Genomic DNA, 19,392 nt, shown 5'->3' with positions numbered 1-19,392 from the left:
CTGAGGCTGGCTTTGAACCTGCGTGATCCTCCTGTCTCAGCCTCCCAAGTGCTGGGATTACAGGCGTGTGCCACCACGTCCGGCTTTTATTTTTTTGTTTTTTTGTTTTGTTTTGTTTTGGTGGTACTGGGGTTCCTGGAAGCCCTTCTACCTCCGGGCTACACTCCCAGACCTATTTTATATTTTTGAAACAGGGTCTCTTATGCCAGCGCGGCTGGCTTCGAACCTGCGTGATCCTCCTGTCTCCGCCTCCCAAGCACGGGGATTACAAGCGTGCGCCACCATGCCCGGCTATTTTTTTGTTTTGAAACGGGGTCTCACTAGGTCGCTGAGAATCTTGTTACATTGCTGAGGCTGTCCTTGAACCTGCAATCCTCCTTTCTCGGCCGCTCAAGTACTGGAAAGCATGCACCATCACGCCCAGCCTCCCTATCCCTTTTTATTTTTTAATTTTGAGACATGTTCTTGATAAGTCGTTCAGGCTGGCCTCCAGTCTGCGACCTGCATTCCAAGCACTGGGATTATAGTTGTGCACCACTGCGCCCAGCTCACTGTGATTTCTTGTTTTGTCTTTGTTTTGGTACTGGGGATTGAAGCCAGGGTTACCCCCCTTCGTCTTTTTTATTTTAAAACAGGACCTTGCTAAGTTGCTAAGGCTGTCCTTGAACCTACGATCCTCTTGTCCCAACCTCCCAAGTACTGGGGTTACAGGAGTGCACCGCTGCGTCCGGCATTGTGATTTCTTCTTAAGGCGTCACCAGTCTCCTTCTGTGCTTTTCCTTCAGGCTGCTACCCGGGGCCTGCTCTTGCACTGGGTGTGGGAGATTCTCCAAAAGAGAGGCTCAGCTGGAGCGCCGGACGTGGGACAGTGCTCTTGGCGGCTCAGAGCCATTCTGCTGACCTCTGGTTCCCACAGGCTTCTGGATGGGTGACTCTGGGGGAAGGAGAGGGACTCACATCATCGCTGGCTCGAGGATACTGGGTTGGCTCTCGGGACATGCTGGCTGGCATCCATCCCAGACTCTGGAGCCTTGGGGCCTGAAGCCTCCTGGCTGGATAGAACGCAAGGCTCCTGCGGCTTTCCTGCGGCCAAGGCTCATCAGCCAGGTAGGTGTCTGTGGGAGCGGGGCACCTGGTTGACCATGTGGCCCATGCGTCACCTCTCTGCAGACGCCAGGGAAACCTGGGCCTCCAGCCCTATTCCGTGCCAGTTCTCGTGAGCTGCCTGCATAGAAAACTCGAACCTCTTTGGATGGGGTCCAGACATGGGGAATTCCTTTGTTCTGGCTACTGCCCCAGCATCTGGGGGCCTGGCCCAGGCTGGGACACGTGCAGCTTTGTGCCTGGCTCTTCTCCCAGCAGCTACAGGTCTTGGACAGCGGTCCAGGAGCCTGGCCTGGGAGACAGCCCCTGGGGACTCCTGGCCTGGCGTGCCCCTCCCTCTATTCCAGATGTTCCTGCCAGCTGCCTCCAAGGGCTCAGCCCTGACTGCTCTCTCCTCACGGCCTTTTGCATTCCTGCCTTGTGCTCACAAACCCCACTTTACTCAGAGGAAAACAGGCCAGGAGGGGAGTGAGACCGAGCCTAGGTCCCTAACTACGTGGTGACTCTGAGAGTCCCCTAAGCAATGGTGGGAACTGGGCCTAGTGGCTCCATCTCTAGAGTGGGGGTAAAGTCCAGTCTCCAGCCACAGTTGTGCCAGGGCGGCTCCGTCCAGAGCAGGGCAGGGTGAGGGAGGCCTCCCTTCCCACCTTGTCCCCCGGCACACCACCTGGCACTCTTTCTGGCCTTCCTGAGACCTGGGTCCGGCAGTCCAGGGAGCTTTTTCTCTCTAACACCGGACCTCAAGCAGCGTTAGGTCAGCGCCACCAGCAGAGGCTCCAGCATTTGTTCTGGACTGTATGCTGGGTCCCTTTCCTCCGCCTGGATACCTGTTATTCTTCCTTCAGGGATCCCCTGAGGGAATGTTTTCAACACCCTAACACACTGCCAGTGTTAATAATTAGAGCCTTCTTTTTTCCTTTTCTTGGTACTGGGGATGGAACTCAGAGGCAGTCTACCTCTGAGCTACAACCCCAGCCCCAGCCCTCTTTTTTAGTATTTATTTATTTATTTATTTATTTATTTACTTATTTATTTATTAGTGTTACTGGGGATGGAACCCAGAGGCCTTCTACCTGGGCTATACTATTATAGGGCCAGACCTATTTTATATTTTATTTGGAAACAGGGTCTCTTAAGCCAGAGAGGCTGGCTTCGAACCTGTGTGATCCTTCTGTCTCCACCTCCCAAGCACAGGTATTACAAGCCTGCGCCACCACGCCTGGCTTCCCAGACCTATTTTATATTTTATTTGGAAACAGGGTCTCACTAAGTTGCTGAGAGCCTCACTAAGTAGCTGAGGCTGGCTTTGAATCTGCGCGATCCTCCTGTCTCAGCCTCCCAAGCGCGGGGATTACAAGTGTGCGCCACCACGCCCGGCCTTTTAGTCTTTATTTTGAAACAGAGTCTTACTAAGTGGCAGAGGGCCGCACTAAGTAGCTGAGGTTGGCCATAAACGTGTGATTCTCCTGTCTCAGCCTCCCAGGTACTAAGATTACAAGCATGTGCTACCATACCTTTTCTCTTTCTTTCTTTCTTTTTTTTAATTTTTTTGTGGGTCTGGTGATGGAAGTGAGGGGCATTCAACCTCCAAGCTACACCCCCTGCCCTATTTTTTATTCTTTATTTTGAAACAGGGTCTCCTTTGTTAAGTTGGGTCCTGCACTCATGTGACTTTGTGTCACATGACCTCTGCAGGGCAAGGGAGGGGCTGAAACCCCCGCGAGAATTGGGCATTCCCGCGAGTAAACCCTCATCTCGCGAGATGCATGCCTTTAAAAGGAGAGCCCGCGTCCTCAAGCTTCGGACAGGCGCGCGGGCCCCACGGTGCCTTGCCCTGATCCCCGGGAGAGCCGTGCCATTAAAACTTACTTGCCATGTGTACCGGACCTCTCTCGTGTTTTTCACACTCCGCCGTACGCACATTATTTTTATTTTACTCGCATTTAATTTTTTATTTTACTTATCATTTGGTGCCGAACCGGGAGAACTCTTGGGTCCCTCCGCATTTTTTTTTCCTTTTTTTTTTTTTTTTTCTGTTTTCTCTTTTTATTTTTACTCTCTTTTTGAGCCCCGGACTCTCCGACCCGCCAGCAGCTCGACTGTGAGGTCCCACACCAGCGCTCCGCTTGCAGGCGTTGCTCCCGCCACTGCCGCTTGGACCTCCTAAAACCGCCGTTCCCGCCTGCCCACGCCGCCCGCCGCTGGAATGGGACCGCGCCGCCCGCGGACTGCGCCACACTGCGCGCCTATGTCTTCTCCGCGCCTGGCGTTGCTTAGACCCGCCTGCCGGGGCCGCCTGCCTCCTCCATCTAGGCGGCCGCCACTCTGCTAAACAGCCCCCAGCCCGCCAAGTCCAGCCCGCGCTCCAGCTGGTTCCTCCACTCGGACTCGCGCCCTGGCGCCCTTCACCCTGTGCCTGCCCACCCCTGCTGCCTGGGCCTGGCCATTCCGGTAAGCAGCCACATGGAATTACTGGAGGGGGGGGGTCGCCAGCTTTGGCCCGCCATCTTGCACACGTGGAATCACTGGGGGGCCGCCATCTTGGCCCCACCATCTTTAACCCCTCCCACCTCATGGCCTCACTGGAGGCCTCGCCATCCTTAACCCCTCCCACCTCATGGCCTCACTGGAGGCCTCGCCATCCTTAACCCCTCCCACCTCATGGCCTCACTGGAGGCCTCACAATCTTTAATCCCTCCCACTTTCCACTCCTAACCAATCCTAGGAGTCGGCGGCCATCTTTCTGGCCCGAGCCAGGCAGCTTGGCACTTGCTCTGCCTGCCAACTGCCTGCGCGGGCCAGGACCTCTGCCTGCCGCTTGTACCTCCTAAAGCACCGTTCCAGCTTGGTTCTCCGGTCACCGCCAGGACCTCTGGCCGGTTTGCCCCACCCGCCCCGAGCCAGGCTCACTGGCGGTGCTCCTCGGGGCCCAGCCTCAACGTCTGGCGTGTGCCTGGAAGCCATTTTGTCTCCACGCCGCGGGCCCGGCAAGCCATGCCGCCTGCGCACCCCCACTTATCCCACCTGCGCCAGCCGCCAGTGCCGTCCACACCAGCCACCGGCATCCACGCGCCCCAGCTCCACCACGCTCCCAGCAGCTTCTCAGCACTTCTGTCGCAGCCAGCGCTGGCTGGCAACACTTCACTCCGGTAAACTGCCTCCTTCCCTTGGTTAGCGGGTTCCGGACTTGGGTCTTCCGGTCCACTGGGACCTAAAAATCCAAGCGCTTGGTGACCCATTGTCCCCCGGTCCACTGGGACCACGCTGCGGATGACCAGGTCATCCTCCAGTTTTGAGAAGGAATGAAGACGTTCTTCCCTATCTCTTAACCTCTGTTTCCGAACGATTGAGCAGGGAAATCGGGGACGCCCATTTCCTGTTCTTCGTTTCCGCCCGCGAACCAATTATGGGGAGTCGAACCTTTATACTAGCAGATGCCCTGAGAGCCTGTCTGCCTTGATACGAGTTGGGAAATAGGTTGCGGTGGCCCAGGAATAGTTAGGAACTTTTATAAGCAGTCTGGTATCCTTCCAAATGCTCTCCCCCATCAGCTTCCATTTATTTTCCCGCCAGCTGCCATTTTGTGATGGCGCGTAGTCACTGCCTGGTGATGTCACAGTCGCCATCTTGGCCCGCGCCAGACTGCAATTTTGCTGGGCGGCCCGCGTGGGCGCGCCCTAGGTGCTGTGGGAAACGCCGGGGCTGGGGCGACACCCTCTGCCCGTGGGGAGTCTGCGTTGCCATTCTTGCCAGACACCAGCCCCGGGACGCGCTCTTTGTGCGTATAGGTCCGTCACAGCTGACAGAACCTTAACATAGCATCTAAGTTTTAATTCCAGAGAGAAACAGGCGGAAATGGAGCATACACTCCGACTTTGCCAAAAAGCAGATCCCTGGTAGCTGCCCTTTGGCTGGCGGTGGCGGCTCAGCCCCCTGGAGCGCCACCTAGGTGTGGAGGACTGCAACAACAACTACCTCCAGGAGCCTGCCTCAAGTGGGGCAAAGCCACGCCTACCAATCAGACTGCTCGGCGTGTGGCCAGGAGGGCCACTGGAACAGTGCCCTTGGAAAAGGGTGAGCCCCAGGTGCCTCAACACAGGGGGAGCACCTTTCCAGACCAGGCCCCGCCGCTGGCCCTACTCAGCCTGGCTGAAGACTGATGGCTCCTGGATCCCTCAACCTCCATCCTCTTTGCCAGCTCAAGCCCTTGCCTGTTCAAGCCTCCTCAAGCGCACATCACTAAGCTGTCCAGGGTAACCTCCAATTCGCACTGCAGCTATGCACCCACCTGCACCCCCTTCTGGGGGACTGAACTCCCGACTCCTCCCGGCCTGGGGCCCCTGACGACGCCCCTTGACAGCAGGAAGAAGCTAGAGGGTCCAATCGTCATCCATTATCCCTACCATCAAAAGGCCGGAATGTTAAGTTGGGTCCTGCACTCATGTGACTTTGTGTCACATGACCTCTGCAGGGCAAGGGAGGGGCTGAAACCCCCGCGAGAATTGGGCATTCCCGCGAGTAAACCCTCATCTCGCGAGATGCATGCCTTTAAAAGGAGAGCCCGCGTCCTCAAGCTTCGGACAGGCGCGCGGGCCCCACGGTGCCTTGCCCTGATCCCCGGGAGAGCCGTGCCATTAAAACTTACTTGCCATGTGTACCGGACCTCTCTCGTGTTTTTCACACTCCGCCGTACGCACATTATTTTTATTTTACTCGCATTTAATTTTTTATTTTACTTATCATCCTTAAGTTACAGAGGGCCTATTAAGTAGCTGAGGCTCTCTGTGAACCGGGATCCTCCGGTCTCAGCCTCCCAAATGCTGAAATTACAAGCGTGCACCACCACGCCCAGCTTGCTTGTTTCTTTCTTTCTCTCTTCCTCCTCCTCCTCTCCTCTCCTCCCTTTTCTCTTCTTCTTCTTCTTCTTCTTCTTCTTCTTCTTCTTCTTCTCCCTCTCTCTCTCTCTCTCTCTCTCTCTCTCTCTCTCTCTCTCTCTCTCTCTCTCTCTCATATCCTGGGAATTGAACGCAGTAGTGTTCTACCTCTGAGTTACACCCCAGCCCCTTATATTTTTTAATTTTGAAACAAGGTCTTGCTAAATTGCTGAGGTTGGCCTCTAACCTGCAATTCTCCTGTCAGTCTCCCAAGGATTAGATTACCCACATCTGACTTCCTCCTCCTCCTCTTTCTCCTTCTCCTCCTCCTTCTCCTCTTCTCTTTTCCTTCTCCTCCCCTCCCTCCCCCCCTTTTCACATGCCCAGGGGCATTCTACCACTGAGCTACACTCCCCAGACCTTTTTTTCCCTTTTATTTATTATTTTGAAATAGTGTTTTGCAGCTGGGTGTGGTGGTACATGCCTATAGTCCCAGTACTTGGGAGGCTGAGACAGGATGATTGTATGTTTAAAGCCAGCCTCAGCAACTAGTGAGGCCCTCCACAACCTAGCAAGACTCTGTCTTCAAGTAATAAAATAGGGCAGGGAGGGGAGGCTTAGCTCCGAGGTAGAATGTCCCTGGGTTCAATCTTCACCACTGGAGAGGGAGGGAGGGAGGGAGGGAGGGAGGGAGGGAGGGAGGGAGAGAGAAAGACAGAGAGAGACAGAGAGAGGCTTGCTAAATTGCTGTGCACTGGCCTTGAGCCTGTGATCCCATTTCAGCCTCCCAAGTACTGAGAAATGCACATTACAGATGTGCCACACCTGGCAAAATTCCTTTTTCTTATCTTATCAGGGTAGCCCTGATCCAATGTGGCCTCGATTAACTTGAGGACATCTACAAAGACCTTACTTCTAAATGAGGTCATAAGCTGGGCGTGGTGGCGCACGCTTGTAATCCCAGCATTTGGGAGGCTGAGACCTGAGGATTGTGGTTCACTGACAGCCTCATCTACTTAGTGAGGCCCTCTGCAACTCAGTGAGACCCAGTTTCATAATAAAGAATAAAAAATAGGGCAGGGGGTGTAGCTCGGAGGTAGAATGCCCCTGGGTTCCATCCCCAGACCCGCAAAAAAAAAAAAAAAAGAAAGAAAGAAAGAAATGAGGTCATAGTCACAGGTACCAGGGATTGGGCTTAAATGTCTCTTTTTTTTTTTGGGGGGGGGCGGAGGGACACAATGTGATCCACTACACGTGAAGTGTTATTTCATGTGGTCAGGTTTTCTGGCCTTATCAGAAGAACTTTGTGAGGTGTTTGGAAACATGGTAAGGAACTCCTGGATACCGTGCCTCCATGAGTGAACCTTGGCAGGGCTGCCAGGCTGATGCCCAGGGTACTGGAGTTGGGGCCAAGCAGGGGTACAGGGGCTCTCTGGGGGCTGTGTGAGCTGCTGTTATTAACAGGGACCTGAAACTGTCCCCACCCATGAGGATAGTATTTGGTGCCGACAGGTGCCGACCTGTCCATCCTCAGAGCTGCAGAACCCCCAGATCATAGCCAGTGGGGGAGGGGCAGAGGGAGCCCCTACCCTCCACGTGCAGCCAAGGAGTGCTGGCCCAAGGGTGGGCACCCTGTCGGCTACACTACTCACAGCCACCAGTCTCCTGGTGCCAGGGAAGAGGATCCACTTGGCCAGGTACCAACCCATCCCTGGAGGTGGCTTTGGTCTTGAGGTCATTCTGCCTTTCACACACCCCAGTCTTGGCTGCACTGGAGAGAGGTAGCTGGGGAGCCCCCTCCTACCCTGTTCCTGGCCTTGGGGCTTCTCGGCACTGAGGATGTGGGCTCCCTCTTCCTGCTCAGGCCGCTACTTCCCAGCCTGGCAGTGTCTCCAAGTTATCCAGAGGGTGGAAACCGCAGCTCTGCAAAGGCCTCTTGCCCTAGGCCTTATGGAAGGAAACAAGCAAGTCAAGATCGCCCAGAAGCAAAGGACAGGCCTCCTGGGGAGCCACTGCCCAGCCTGCCAGGAGGAGCCACCTGTCCACAGAACCGCGCAGCAGATGGAAGGGCTCGGGTATGGAATCCTGTTTTCCAGACACAGGAGGTCCCAAAGTAAGGCCCCAGAGCGGTAATGGGCAGAACCAAGAGGATGCACCTACTGCCCCGGGGGTAATGAAGGAGGGGCACGCCCGGGGCCAAGCCTGCGTCCACCTTCCTCCCTTCTATGAGAAGTACTACTGGCCGGTGCCTGAGTATTTAGGCCTGAGGACGCCGGGACCAGGCACTGTCTTAGGCCATAATAAAAAAAATGCAACCCTCCCCAGAGGGAGGCCAGGTGGGGATTGAATCTATGCGCCTGTATCTTTTACACCCGCTTTTCCATGCCGGGCCTTGTTTAGGAACCTGTATTATCCCCTTTCACAGACCAAGACGTGGATACACAGAGAGGTTAAGTAACTCGCCCAAGATCACACAGCTGTAGGTGACTGTGCCAGGCTCTGAATGTCATGTCCATCCTACAGACAGGTCTCTTTTGGGGCACAGGCGGGCAAGGTGCGGGGAGGCCCGGCCAGCCCCTCTAGGCTGGACCCCAGCAGTAAACGAGCAGTAATCAAACCAACGAGAGAACCCACGGGATGAAGCGCAACTACTTGTGGTCAGGGTTCCAACGTCCCTGCTCTTGGAGCGACCGGCCAGGGTCGCGCAGGCTGATGGAGCCTCAGGGGCCTTCCGGCCCTGGCGCCCCTCCGGAGAGCAAGGGAGTGGGGCGGAGTCTCTGTGTACAGGCCAATAGCGGCTCAGGGGCGGGGTCTGTGGGCGGGGCTCGCGGCTGGCAATAGACAGGCGGGGGAGCGCAGGAGCGGGGACAGTGGGAAAAAAGACCAATGGAAGCACGCTGGAGGGCGGGACCGAGCCGGGGAGCACGCTGGGGGCGGGACCAGCGGGCAGCCGGCCAATGGCGGCGCGGGGACGGTGCCGGAGGCCGGCAGGGGAGATTAGGGCGGGGCCAGTGGTTGCGGGCCAATGGCGGGGCGGGGGCGGGCCCGGAGGGCGGGCGGGGGCGCCGAGGGGGCGGCGGCGGCGGCGGCGAACAAAGAGGCGGCGGGCGCGGGCGGCCGAGCGGAGCCGAGCGCAGCCGAGCCGGGCCGGGCCGGGCCCAGGAACGCGCGGACGATGCGGGCGGCCGGGCGGGCGGCGGCGGGCCCCTGAGCCGGGCACCAGCAGCGAGGGAGCCCGCGCGGCGCCGCCCTACTAGGCGCCGAGTCGCCATGGCCGGAGTCAGTTACGCGGCGCCCTGGTGGGTGAGCCTCCTGCACCGGCTGCCTCGCTTCGACCTGCGCTGGGAAGCCACGAGCAGCCAGTTCCGGCCCGCGGACGCCGACTACCAGCAGGTGACGCGCGCCCCCGGTCACGGGGTCAGGGCCAGGGTCGCGCCATCCCCGCCCCCACCCGGGGTCACGGCCCCTCCCTCCCGAGGGTCTCCTCTGGGCCGCGGGCCCCCTCCTCGAGGGATCCGGCCACCCTCCGGCGCCTTCCAGGATCATGGTTCCTTCCTCTGGAGGGTCTTCTCTGTGTTCTGGGTTCCTTCCCAGGGTCTGATGACTCCCCACCCCCCCATCCAGGGTCACGGGGCCCCTTCCTTTTGGAGGGTCTCCTCTAGGCGATGGTTCCCCTCCACACAAGAGTTTTAAATGCCCTCCAGCTCCAATCAGGGGTCCTTGGCTCCTCCAGATCTCAGCTTCCTGCCCAGTTTCACCCAGGCCCCCATTCTGGGTTAGTGGAGCCCCTTTTCTCCCCTCCATGGAGCCCCTGTCCGGCTGTGGTTCCTGCCCCAGCCCTTATCCATCGTTGGCAGCCTGGTGCAGTTTCCCAGCAGTGCCCCCTAGCCAGGGTTCCAGGACACGGTGCCCATGCCTGAGCACTCTGGGTGCAGGCAGGAGGGGATTCCTTGCCCCCTCTAGCCCCAGCTGGGGAATCCCGCTGCCAGGCCTTTTGTGGGTGAGCAACCTGGGCAGACACCAGCCTTCTGTGGCCCATAATGACCCCCTGCTCCGTGGTCAGACTGGGATGTATACACAGTGTATATGTGGCTGTGGGGGGCCAGGTGCCAGCAGCCTTAGGGGGAGGGAGGCCTGGTCACAGGGAGGCGAAGTGGGGGCCTCAGTCTGCAAGGCTGGAAGGGACTGGGGCTGGACAGAAGTGGGGAGCAGTGGGGGCCCTTTGCAGCCCTTTCCCAGTGGAGCCCTGGGCTTGGCATTGTGTCAAGTCCCAGCGCCACCCCCTCTGCCAAGCCACTGTCATTTGAGTGCGGGGCAGGGGACCAGGCTGTGGGCTTTTCCTTCCTGCCTCAGGATCCGGATTCCAGAAGCCCTGTGACCAGGGTGCCTGCTCACCCGAGCAGCTCAGGGTTTGTTTCCTGGCAGTCCCATCCAGAGCCCCCATGGTGGCCTGGTAATCCAGTGTTGTGGGGTCGCGTAACCCGATTAGCGCTCTGTTCTCTGCAGCCTCCCTCATCCGGAGGAGGAGAACCGGAAGTAGAGCGTGAGGGTGCCACGGGAACTCCTGCGCCCACTCAGTGCTTACCTGACCCCAGGTCCGCCAGCCGAGGGCATTTCTAAGCAGATTAGGGAGGTAGGGAGGGGTGAGGGATTGGTCCCAGCCCAGCAGGAATAGCAGGAAGTGGGAGATGTGGACCACAGAGAGATTTGTGGAAAGCCAGGTCTGGGGGGCCCTTCAGTATGGGGAGCATGTGCTCTGTGTTCCCAGGAGGGAGGCTGTGTTGTGGCCTGTGTCACTTCTCCCTAGAGGGCTGCTGAAGCAGGAGGTGCACTTTACTTGGGGAGTTCTCTACCCCCAGACTTTGGCCCACATGTCAGTTTCTGAGGTCTGGGGGCCTCTCGGGTACCTGGGTGGCGGGTGGCTGTTGCCTGTGGCCCACGACTGCCACCTGCTCAAACCGTAGTTAAACTTGCTGCCAGCCCTCCAGGGTGCTTGTGGCTGGGAGGGAGAGGGGCATATGCCTGCAGCCCATAGAAGCCCAGGATGGCCCCCGCAGGGCCCGGCTTTCTGCCCCTTCCCTACCCTGCTCCACGGTGGGAGGGCGCTGACTCACTTTTCTCCAAGGAGCAGAATTAGCCACTGAATAATTCACGGTGTGGAAACCAGCCTGTCTCCATCCCCCGCCACCTCCACCCCTGGTTCGGGGCTGTGGACGTACGTCCTGCCATGCCCTCTGCGTGCTGGTCCCTTCAGGTGGACACACCATCTTTCTGAGCTTCGTGGCCTCTCTTGAAGTCAGAGCTGGCTGTGCCTTCTTTGAAGGGTTACTGAGGCAGGCGCCAGAACTCGCTCCCTTCCTGGGTGGGTGGATGATGGCTTGTCCTGGGAGCCCCATCCTGCCTGCCTGGTAAGGTGTTGCTGGCTTTGAGGTTAGTGAGCCCCACCATGCTGAGCTGCCCTCTCACCCCCGTGCTGAGGAGGAGGAGAGCCTCTGTCCAAGGCAAAGGTGGAGACAGGAGTTTGGGGCTCTGATGTGAGTAGACCGGCCATGGTCCTTTGCTGTTTTCTCTTCCCATGACTTGCTGTTGAGAGCCCTAGCAAAATCTACAAGACAGTGCCAATCCCCCCAGATAGGCCTTGTATGGAGCTGCCTGTTGGAAGCCCCCTTTCACACAGCTGGGGTCATGGGTACCATGATCTCCATTGTACAGATTAGCAAGCTGAGGCTCAGAGAAGGGGGCTGGCTCCTCACAGAGGGAGCCAGCCTTACCTCAGGACTCTTGCCCCTATCCCACTAGGGGCCGGTCAGCCCCACAGGTCGAGACTGTGGGATTAGGAGCGAATGGGGCTGTTCCCAGGGCGCCATGGAGCCCTGCTGGAACCAGACTCCTGGAGCCCCAGCCAGCCAGGCACTGGTCGCTCAGCAGCCTTTGCCAGATGCAAGACTGGAGTCTGCATCCTACAGTGCAAGCTCTCCTGGGACTGGGGGCCTCGGGTCGTGGCACTTCTTAGGCCTCCATCCTGGGAGGGTGGCCTCATGTCCACTTCATGAGCGCCCATGATGTTGCTGAGTGGACAGACCGCAGGGAGTCGGTCGCCTGCATGAGTTCTCTGGGGGCTGATGGCACCTGAGGTCCGCCCTGTGCTGCTCCCTAACCTGGCCATCCCCAGGGGTCATGAGCTGGATTCTCCTTGGCCCCCGGCTGCCCAGAGCACGCCCTCTGCCCCTCTACTACCTCTGCTGAGACACGTGGGCATCTGAATGGTGGGGCTCTTGCTTCACAGGGAGGGACTGAAGGCCCAGAGGGGCAGAGGCCCCCTGGTGGCCCACAGCTGAGGGGCAGCACTGGGGCCAGCCCGTCCTCTACTCAGACATCTTGATTCTCTGGTAGGCGTTTGTCCTGGCTACCTGTGGTCCCCAGGCTGGGCAGCAGAGCCTTCTCTTCGGAAGCAGCATGGCGCCTGAGGTGGGGAGTGCTGGGCCTGCGTCCTAGCTTTCTCATCCCCGCCCTGTGATGACCTTGGGTAGTCCACCCATCTCCCTGGGCCTTTTCTGTGGGCAGGGGCCCATGTTCTCATTTTCTACCATGTGACCCTGTGTGGCCCCCGTTGGGGTTGAGTTAACAGTATTTCCTTCCAGTCTGTCTCTCTCTCTCTGAATCACTGTCTCTATCAGTTCAGGGCTAGTGGTGGGATCACTACAGGGGTGGGGGGGGCAGCAGTCAGGAAAGACTTGCTGGAGGTGTTGCTTGGCCCACCACGGAGGCTTCCAGTGAGGCTGACAACCCAGGCTCTGGGGCTTGCCTGCCTCTCCTGAGGGCCAGTTCAGCTCCCAGTTCATGGTGGGTACAGCAGCTGAGTACCCTTCCAGGTAGATGGCAGTGCCTCAGGTTCACCCAGCCCCTTACTTTTACAGCCCTGAGTGTTGAGATGTTGCCACCAAGACTCTAATGAGAGGTGAGGATGGCAGGGCACACCTGTAAACCCAGTACCTGGGAGGCCGAGACAGGAGGATTGCAGGTTTGAGGCCAGCCTCAGCAATTTAGCAATACCCTCAGCAACTTAGTGAGACCCTGTTTCAAAATGAAAAAATAAAAAGGACTGGGGGGTAGAATACCCCTGCGTTCAATCCCCACTACCAAAAAAAAAAGCCCACGTTATGTCCCGTGTTCCAGCGCGCAAGGGCAGTACACATTTCGTGGGACATTGGGGCACATGAAGACAGAGAAACGCCTCCTCCCACTGGAGTCTGTGCCTGCACTTGTTTCTGTGGAGCGGGAGCCACTTGAAGCCAGAGGCCTACTGTGTACCCTCGTCACTAGACACCGTGTGCTTTGGATGTCGTCCACGACCTTGGTTCCAGATGCTTGTCCCGCGCCCCACAGTGCCGGTCAGGATTCTGAGGTTGCAAATGACAGAAGTGTGCTGCGCCGCCGGGAGCTGGGTGGAATCTTTGTGGCCGGGGCAGGGGATGAGGCTGCGGCCCTGCGTGCACCAAGCCCTCTCCTACCAGGGCTGGCTGGGTGCTGGGGCCGCTCTTGGCCTGCTGGCGTCTAGACGGTGCCGAGCGCCTCACTACACACTGGCGTTCAGCTTCTCTGTGCCTCCTGGCCTGCCTCCCTTCCTCCCTTCGAATTGAACCCAGGGGCGTTCCACCTCTGAGCTACACTCCCAGCCTCTTGTATTTTTTATTTTGAATCACTGTCTTTCTAAGTTGCCGAGGCTGAACTCGAACCTGTGATCCTCCTGTCTCAGTCTCCCCAGTACTGGAATTACAGGTGTGTGCCCGGAGGCTCCCAGTTTCCAAGACTGAGTGGGTGCCTTGGCCAGCCCTGTGCCCAGGAGTCTGCGGGTCTCCAGCTGTTTCCTCAAGGCACAGTCCTGGACTCTGGAGAAGACCCGCAGCTGATGAGCCGGGCTGGGCCGCTCTTCCCCACGTGCCGACTCCTTGCCCCGGCTGCCCTCGGGCCTCTGCATTCTGCAGGGTCTCCTGCCTGCTTCCCGGCTCCTGTGGGTACCTCTTGCAGAAATGTGCCCTGTTGTCTCTGACTCCCAGCAGGGCATCCCCCCAGTGCTGCACCCTGCTGCCTGGGGTACCTCAGCTCTTGTGTTCCCTGGTGGGGCCTCTGGTCAGGCCCTGGGGGTGTGGGAGCACTCTGTGACCCTGACACTCACAACATGGCTGCCCTGCCCAAATGCTTATGCTGCTTGTTTTTGTAGCACTTTTTGGGGAATCACACTGTGGGCCTGAGACCTAGATACTGCTGCCCCTGCAGAGACAAGAGGCCCCTGGGTCCGAGTCATGTGCCCGGCTCCTGCTCAGCCTGCTCAGCTCTTGAATCCTTCTGGTGGAGGTGCCTGGGTGCCCCCTCCCAGCAGGAGGGGGAGTTGAGTCTGAATTGAACTTTCAGTTGAGTCTGGGAGTTCAGGGAGCTGGGCCTGGATTGAACTCTCCCCCACAGGCAGTTCTGCAAGGCCTTGCCCTGAGAAGAGGAACCAGGCTGCAGCCTGGGGTCAGGGAGACAGGAAGTGTGTCTTTATGGTCACAGAGTGATTGGGGCATGTGACAGTGGCCACTGGGGGCCTGGCCACACGAGCCTGCCTCCTGGGGTCTGTGGGGACCCTCCCCAGCGCTGCCAGGCTGGGATGCCTCCATCGGTTGCAGATGTGGCTAGGCTTTGAGGTGCGCCCTGAGAACTGTGTGGCCAGTCCAAGGAGCCTCAGAGGATGCACCCAGCTGAGATCCAAAGAGGGGCCTGTCAGATCCCCAATGCCAGATGCGTCCAAGTCGGCTGCCGGCCCTGGCACCCCTCGCTCCCAAGGCATCCGTGACACAGCGACTCTAGCCCACCTGGGGCAGGCGTGCCCAAGGCCTGGGCACCTTCTGTCCCCAGATGGAGCCAGGTATCCTCATGGCACACTGGGATCCCAGCTCACGCACGCACAGGTCACGCTCAGCACATCCTTCCCACCAGCTGAGGCTTGGTCCCTGAGGAAGGGGCAAACAGGCCATGGGGCACCACCCACTGTGGCCAGGCCTGTGCTGCCCCGCACAGTGCGGGAGGAGCTCAGTCACCCAAAGGCCTGACTGGCCAGCTGCTCCCTTCTGTCCCTGGGAGGACAGCCAGAGTGTCCCTCACCCCGCACTTGCTCTGCCTGTGTACTCTGGACTTGATTCCTGGCCTTTGTGGAGGAGCACACCAGACCTGGGGCCATCCATCTCTGATGCCCTCACCCCCAGGCCACCTTTCCTTAGGAGGGAGCTTGCTGTGTGACTTGGCCCAGGCTGGCCCATCTCATCTGGTGCTCCTGGCTGGGACTGAGGCCCTTGGCCCGAGTTCTCTGGTGGCCACTGCAGAAATTCTTACAGAGGAGCTGGGTGAGGGCAGGGAATTCCCTGGTGCTCACACTGGGAGGTGGGTCGGAGCCCAGGACTGAAATGACTGTCTGCTGCAGCGTGTTCTCTGGTGTCTGTGCCCTCCACGCGGAAGGGGGTATGGGCTGTGAAGAGAGCTAGGGTTTGGGCACCTAGTCCTCACTGGTGCCCAGCTTTAGGGTGGCAGGACTGGGCACAGCTCTCAGCTCTCCCTCTGAAGGCCTCAGCCTTGCTGAGCCTCCTCCTGGGTCGTTCCAAGAGGAGGTGAGGGGCTTGGGTGATGAATGTTCATGTGCAGCCCTGGCCACTGGACCTCAGACCTTGGGGCTGGCCGACCAGGACAGAGAGTTGGGCCGCTGCTTCCTGGCCCCTTGCTGTATGACTGCCACCAGCTACACTTTCTCCAGGCACCGCCACGAGCTCACTGTCATGGAATTTATGAAACCCAAGCCTGGCCTGGTGGAAAATCTGTTTTTCATTTCTGGCTGGCGTCGCTGGGAGCCTTAGTCAAGTGTGTTGGGGGTGGGGGCTACGCCACGCAGCCAGCCCCGAGCTCACACATCCCGGCCAGGACAGGGAAGGCCTCTCTGGAGCCTGTGGACCCTGGCTTCCCACTTGAGGATAAAACTGGCTTCCTCTCCAACCTCAGGCGCCTGGTCTGCATAGCACAAGCCAGCCCCACCAGGGTGACCTGGGTACCCTTGAGCAAAGGTGGGAAGTTGGCACACAGTGGGTGCTCAGGCCCAGGCTGGCAGGGGAGATGGGACCACTGAGGTGGGACACACCGAGGGCTGCGGAAGTGGCTTGTACATGCTCAGCCAGCTGTGGATTCTCCAAGCATGGGCCTGACCCTGGTGGCCCCTCCCTTCCCTTACCCTAACCTGGAGCACCTGGGCTCCTAGATGGTGTTGGGGGCCAGAGCCCCTTGGGCAGTCCCTGAGATACTCCAAACCTTGTCTTTTCTGGCAGTGTCAGGGCTGCCATGGGAAACTCCCCATGTTCAGAGAGGTCTCACCGTCCTTCCCCTCTCTTCCCCCCTCTGTTTGTGCCCCCACCCTATCCACAGGAGCCCTTTTTTATTTTTCTGCAGTGCTCAAGATTTAACCCAGGGGCATTCTACCTCTGAGCTACCTTACCAGACGTGTGTGTGTGTGTGTGTGTGTGTGTGTGTGTGTGTGTGTGTGTGTGTTAGTTACTGGGGATGAAACCCAGGGGCCTTCTACTTTCAGGCTATACTCCCAGACTTACTTTTATTTGGAAACGGTCTCACTAAGTTGCTGAGAGCCTCACTAAGTAGCTGAGGCTGGCTTCGAACCTTCCCGATCCTCAGGTCTCAGCCTCCCAAGTGCGGGGATTACAGGCATGCACCACCATGCCTGGCTTTTGTTGTTGTTGTTGTTGTTACGCAGGCTCTCAGGTACAGAAGGCCTCACAAGGTTGCTGAGGCTCGTTGTGAACCTGCATTTCTCCTGTCTCAGCTTCCCAAGTACTGGGATTATAAGCGTATGGCATCACACCTGGCATTTATTTTTTATTTTGAAACAGGGTCTCACCAAGTTGCTGAGGGGCTTGCTAAGCCTCAGCAGGCTGGCCTTGAACCTATGATCCTCCAGTCTCAGCCTCCCAGTATGGGGGTTACAGATTTACGTCCCCACGCCCGGCTCACAGGGCTGTCTTTGAGCTCGTCCTCTCTCAAGGTACTGGGCCATCCTGCGAAGGCAGTTTAGGCAGCCCCCCCCCCCCCCCGATCTTCCTTCTGACTCCCAGGTCTGCACTGTTGACCCAGCAGGAGTCCACCCCAGCACCAGCTCAAGGCCTATTACAGAGCAATGATACCATGAGGCTGGGTTCCTCAGTCTGCCCTGGGCTAAGGCATTCCAGGGAGGAGGACAGGACCCCCTGGGTCCCCTCCCGTTCTGGGGAGGCAGGTGTGGCTCCGAGGGCCCCATCCCCACTCCGGGGAGGCAAGTGTGCTAACTCAGTGTGCACCACGCTCCCTCTAAGCTGCTGTGCCCAGGCGCTTCCACCCAGGTGGGACCCAGAGCTGCAAGGACGCCCACCTTGAGCTGCGCATCCAGGTGGCCAGAGGTGTGACTTGCCCCGTGGTCTCATGACCCGTGCTGGTGCCAGGCCCGGCCTTGCATGTGTGCGAGGATGTGTGCGTGCTGCGTGGCTAACAGGTGCCCTATCCAGGAAGGGCTTTCAGCAGACTCAAGCCAGAGGCTTTGGGGAGCTGCACCATCCACCTGGTCCTGCCTGCCGGCTGCGCTCTGGTCCTTGCCTGTGCTGTGGGCCTCCCACTACCCGGCTTTTTTCTAAGGATTTGGCAGTGTGCTGAGCATTCTCCTCTCAGGGCAGTGTTGGCCAGGGTTTGGGGAGGACAGGCCAGAAAGCAGGATTTGGACTCCAGTCTCTGATGTTCTGGGACATACCAGAGGAGGTGGCCTGGGCTGAGTGTTCAGGCATAGGGGGAGTTCTCTAAGGAGGACCAGGTTCCAGACCCAGGGGCAGCATATGCTTGGGTCTGGGGGCCAGAAAACTCTGGGCAGAGCTCTGCCCCCCCCACTCTCCTCATCTCTGCCCCCAGGGTGCCCTGCCAGGATAGGGCTGGGAGGACTTGCTGGAACCCAGGGCTTGTTGGGTCCACTGACAGGCCTAGAACTGGCCCGTCTGACTTGGGATGGTGTGAGACTTCAGACCCTGTGCTTTCTGGCCCTTGGATGTTTCCAGGGTGGCTGGGCATTCTGGGGTGCCACAGGGCAGTGGGGCAGTCTGGATACAGGGCAGGGACAGCATGCTTGGTGGCCACAGCCCATTGGCATTTGGGCAGGACTCTGAGAAGGATGAGGTGGTCCAGGGCAGAGGAGGAGCAGGAGCCCCGGATTTGGAGAGGGGATGGCAGAGCCCCTAGGTGGCTGGATCAGCTGCAGCCTCCTCTGCATGGTTGAGCCCCCTCTGTCCTCATTGCAGAGCCCAGTGCGGTTCCTCTAGCCCGCACTGTGGCGGGAGGCCCAGGACAGGGCTGAGCATCTGCCTCGCCTGACTGAGCCCTTACATCATTCCACCACGGACGGAAAATTCCATGTGGTCAGAGCCCAGATGCTGATCAGACGTTTCCCATTCTTGTTCTGAATGGGTTTGTGGGCAGCGGCCGCTAGGCCACCACTGAATGCCATTGGCCTGGTGCCCCAGGATCACCTTCCCTCTGGGAACCCGGCATCAGAGGCAGGCAGAGGTCATGCTGGCTACGGTGCTCTCCCCAACAGGCTGGCTCAGGCAGCTGCCTGGCTGCTGGAATACCCGACGTCCAGTGTCACACACATCCAGACAAGGACAAGCTGCACTGGGCCCCGGGGCCCCAGCTGTCCTGTTTCTGGTATAAACTGGGGAGAGTGGCGTCTCTTCTGCTAGTGAAGCTGAATGGAGGTGCTGTGACCTGCCCCCAGCCTCTTGGAGCTCGAGGGGCTTGGCTTTAGTGTCCTGAGTACATACTGTGTGCAGACACTGCATGGTGACCTGGGATTAAACCTAAAGAAGGAAGTGGGCACCGTGGCACACACCAGCACATGGGAGGTTGAGACAGGAGGATCAAGGCCAGCCTAAGCAACTTAGCAAGACCCTGTTCCAAAATAAGGAGCGTGGAGGTGTAGCTCAGAGGTGGAATGCCCATGGTTCAGTCCCGTGTCCCCTCCCGCAAAGAGAATTCTAAAGATGGCTCAGAGAGACAGGCTGTCTTTCCCCACCCCTGCATGGTTGGTAAGCTCAGCATTGCCTTCCTTAGCACCTGCTGGGGATGTAGGCAGACCCCAGGACTCAGAGGGCAGAAATGGGGTCCCTGTCCTTATAATTACGTAGACTTCCTGGAGTAGGGCCAGACTGGGATGAGAAGAGGAAAGGTTGCCAGGTGTGGACCCCTGCCCTCCTGAGGGCCACCCGTCTAGCTATTCCTTTCCCCAGGGTCAGAACGAGTCAGGGTCTTTGAACAACTCCTCTGAGCCCCAGGCTTCTTCCTCCCTCCCTCTCTTTCTTTTTTTGGC

The 19,392-nt window shown here is 58.5% G+C and overlaps 1 protein-coding gene across 2 annotated transcripts in view; it reads left to right on the top strand.

Annotated features, from left to right (window-relative positions):
• Positions 1 to 9,248: 9,248 nt before the first annotated feature.
• TTYH3 (tweety family member 3) overlaps positions 9,249 to 19,392 on the top strand; it is a gene marked incomplete at both ends in the record, with an annotated part of 28,809 nt that continues 18,665 nt past the window's right edge. For both annotated transcript variants that reach the window (XM_080702484.1, XM_080702483.1), the window contains one exon: positions 9,249 to 9,371. In XM_080702484.1, coding sequence (XP_080558610.1) covers positions 9,249 to 9,371 — 123 coding nt within the window. The remainder of the gene's footprint in view (positions 9,372 to 19,392) is intronic.

The sequence above is a fragment of the Muscardinus avellanarius genome (genome assembly GCF_963383645.1).
Source record: "Muscardinus avellanarius genome assembly, chromosome: 10".
Lineage (NCBI taxonomy): Eukaryota > Metazoa > Chordata > Mammalia > Rodentia > Gliridae > Muscardinus > Muscardinus avellanarius.
Note: the sequence above shows the minus strand (reverse complement) of the source record. Positions and strands in the feature narration are given on the sequence as shown.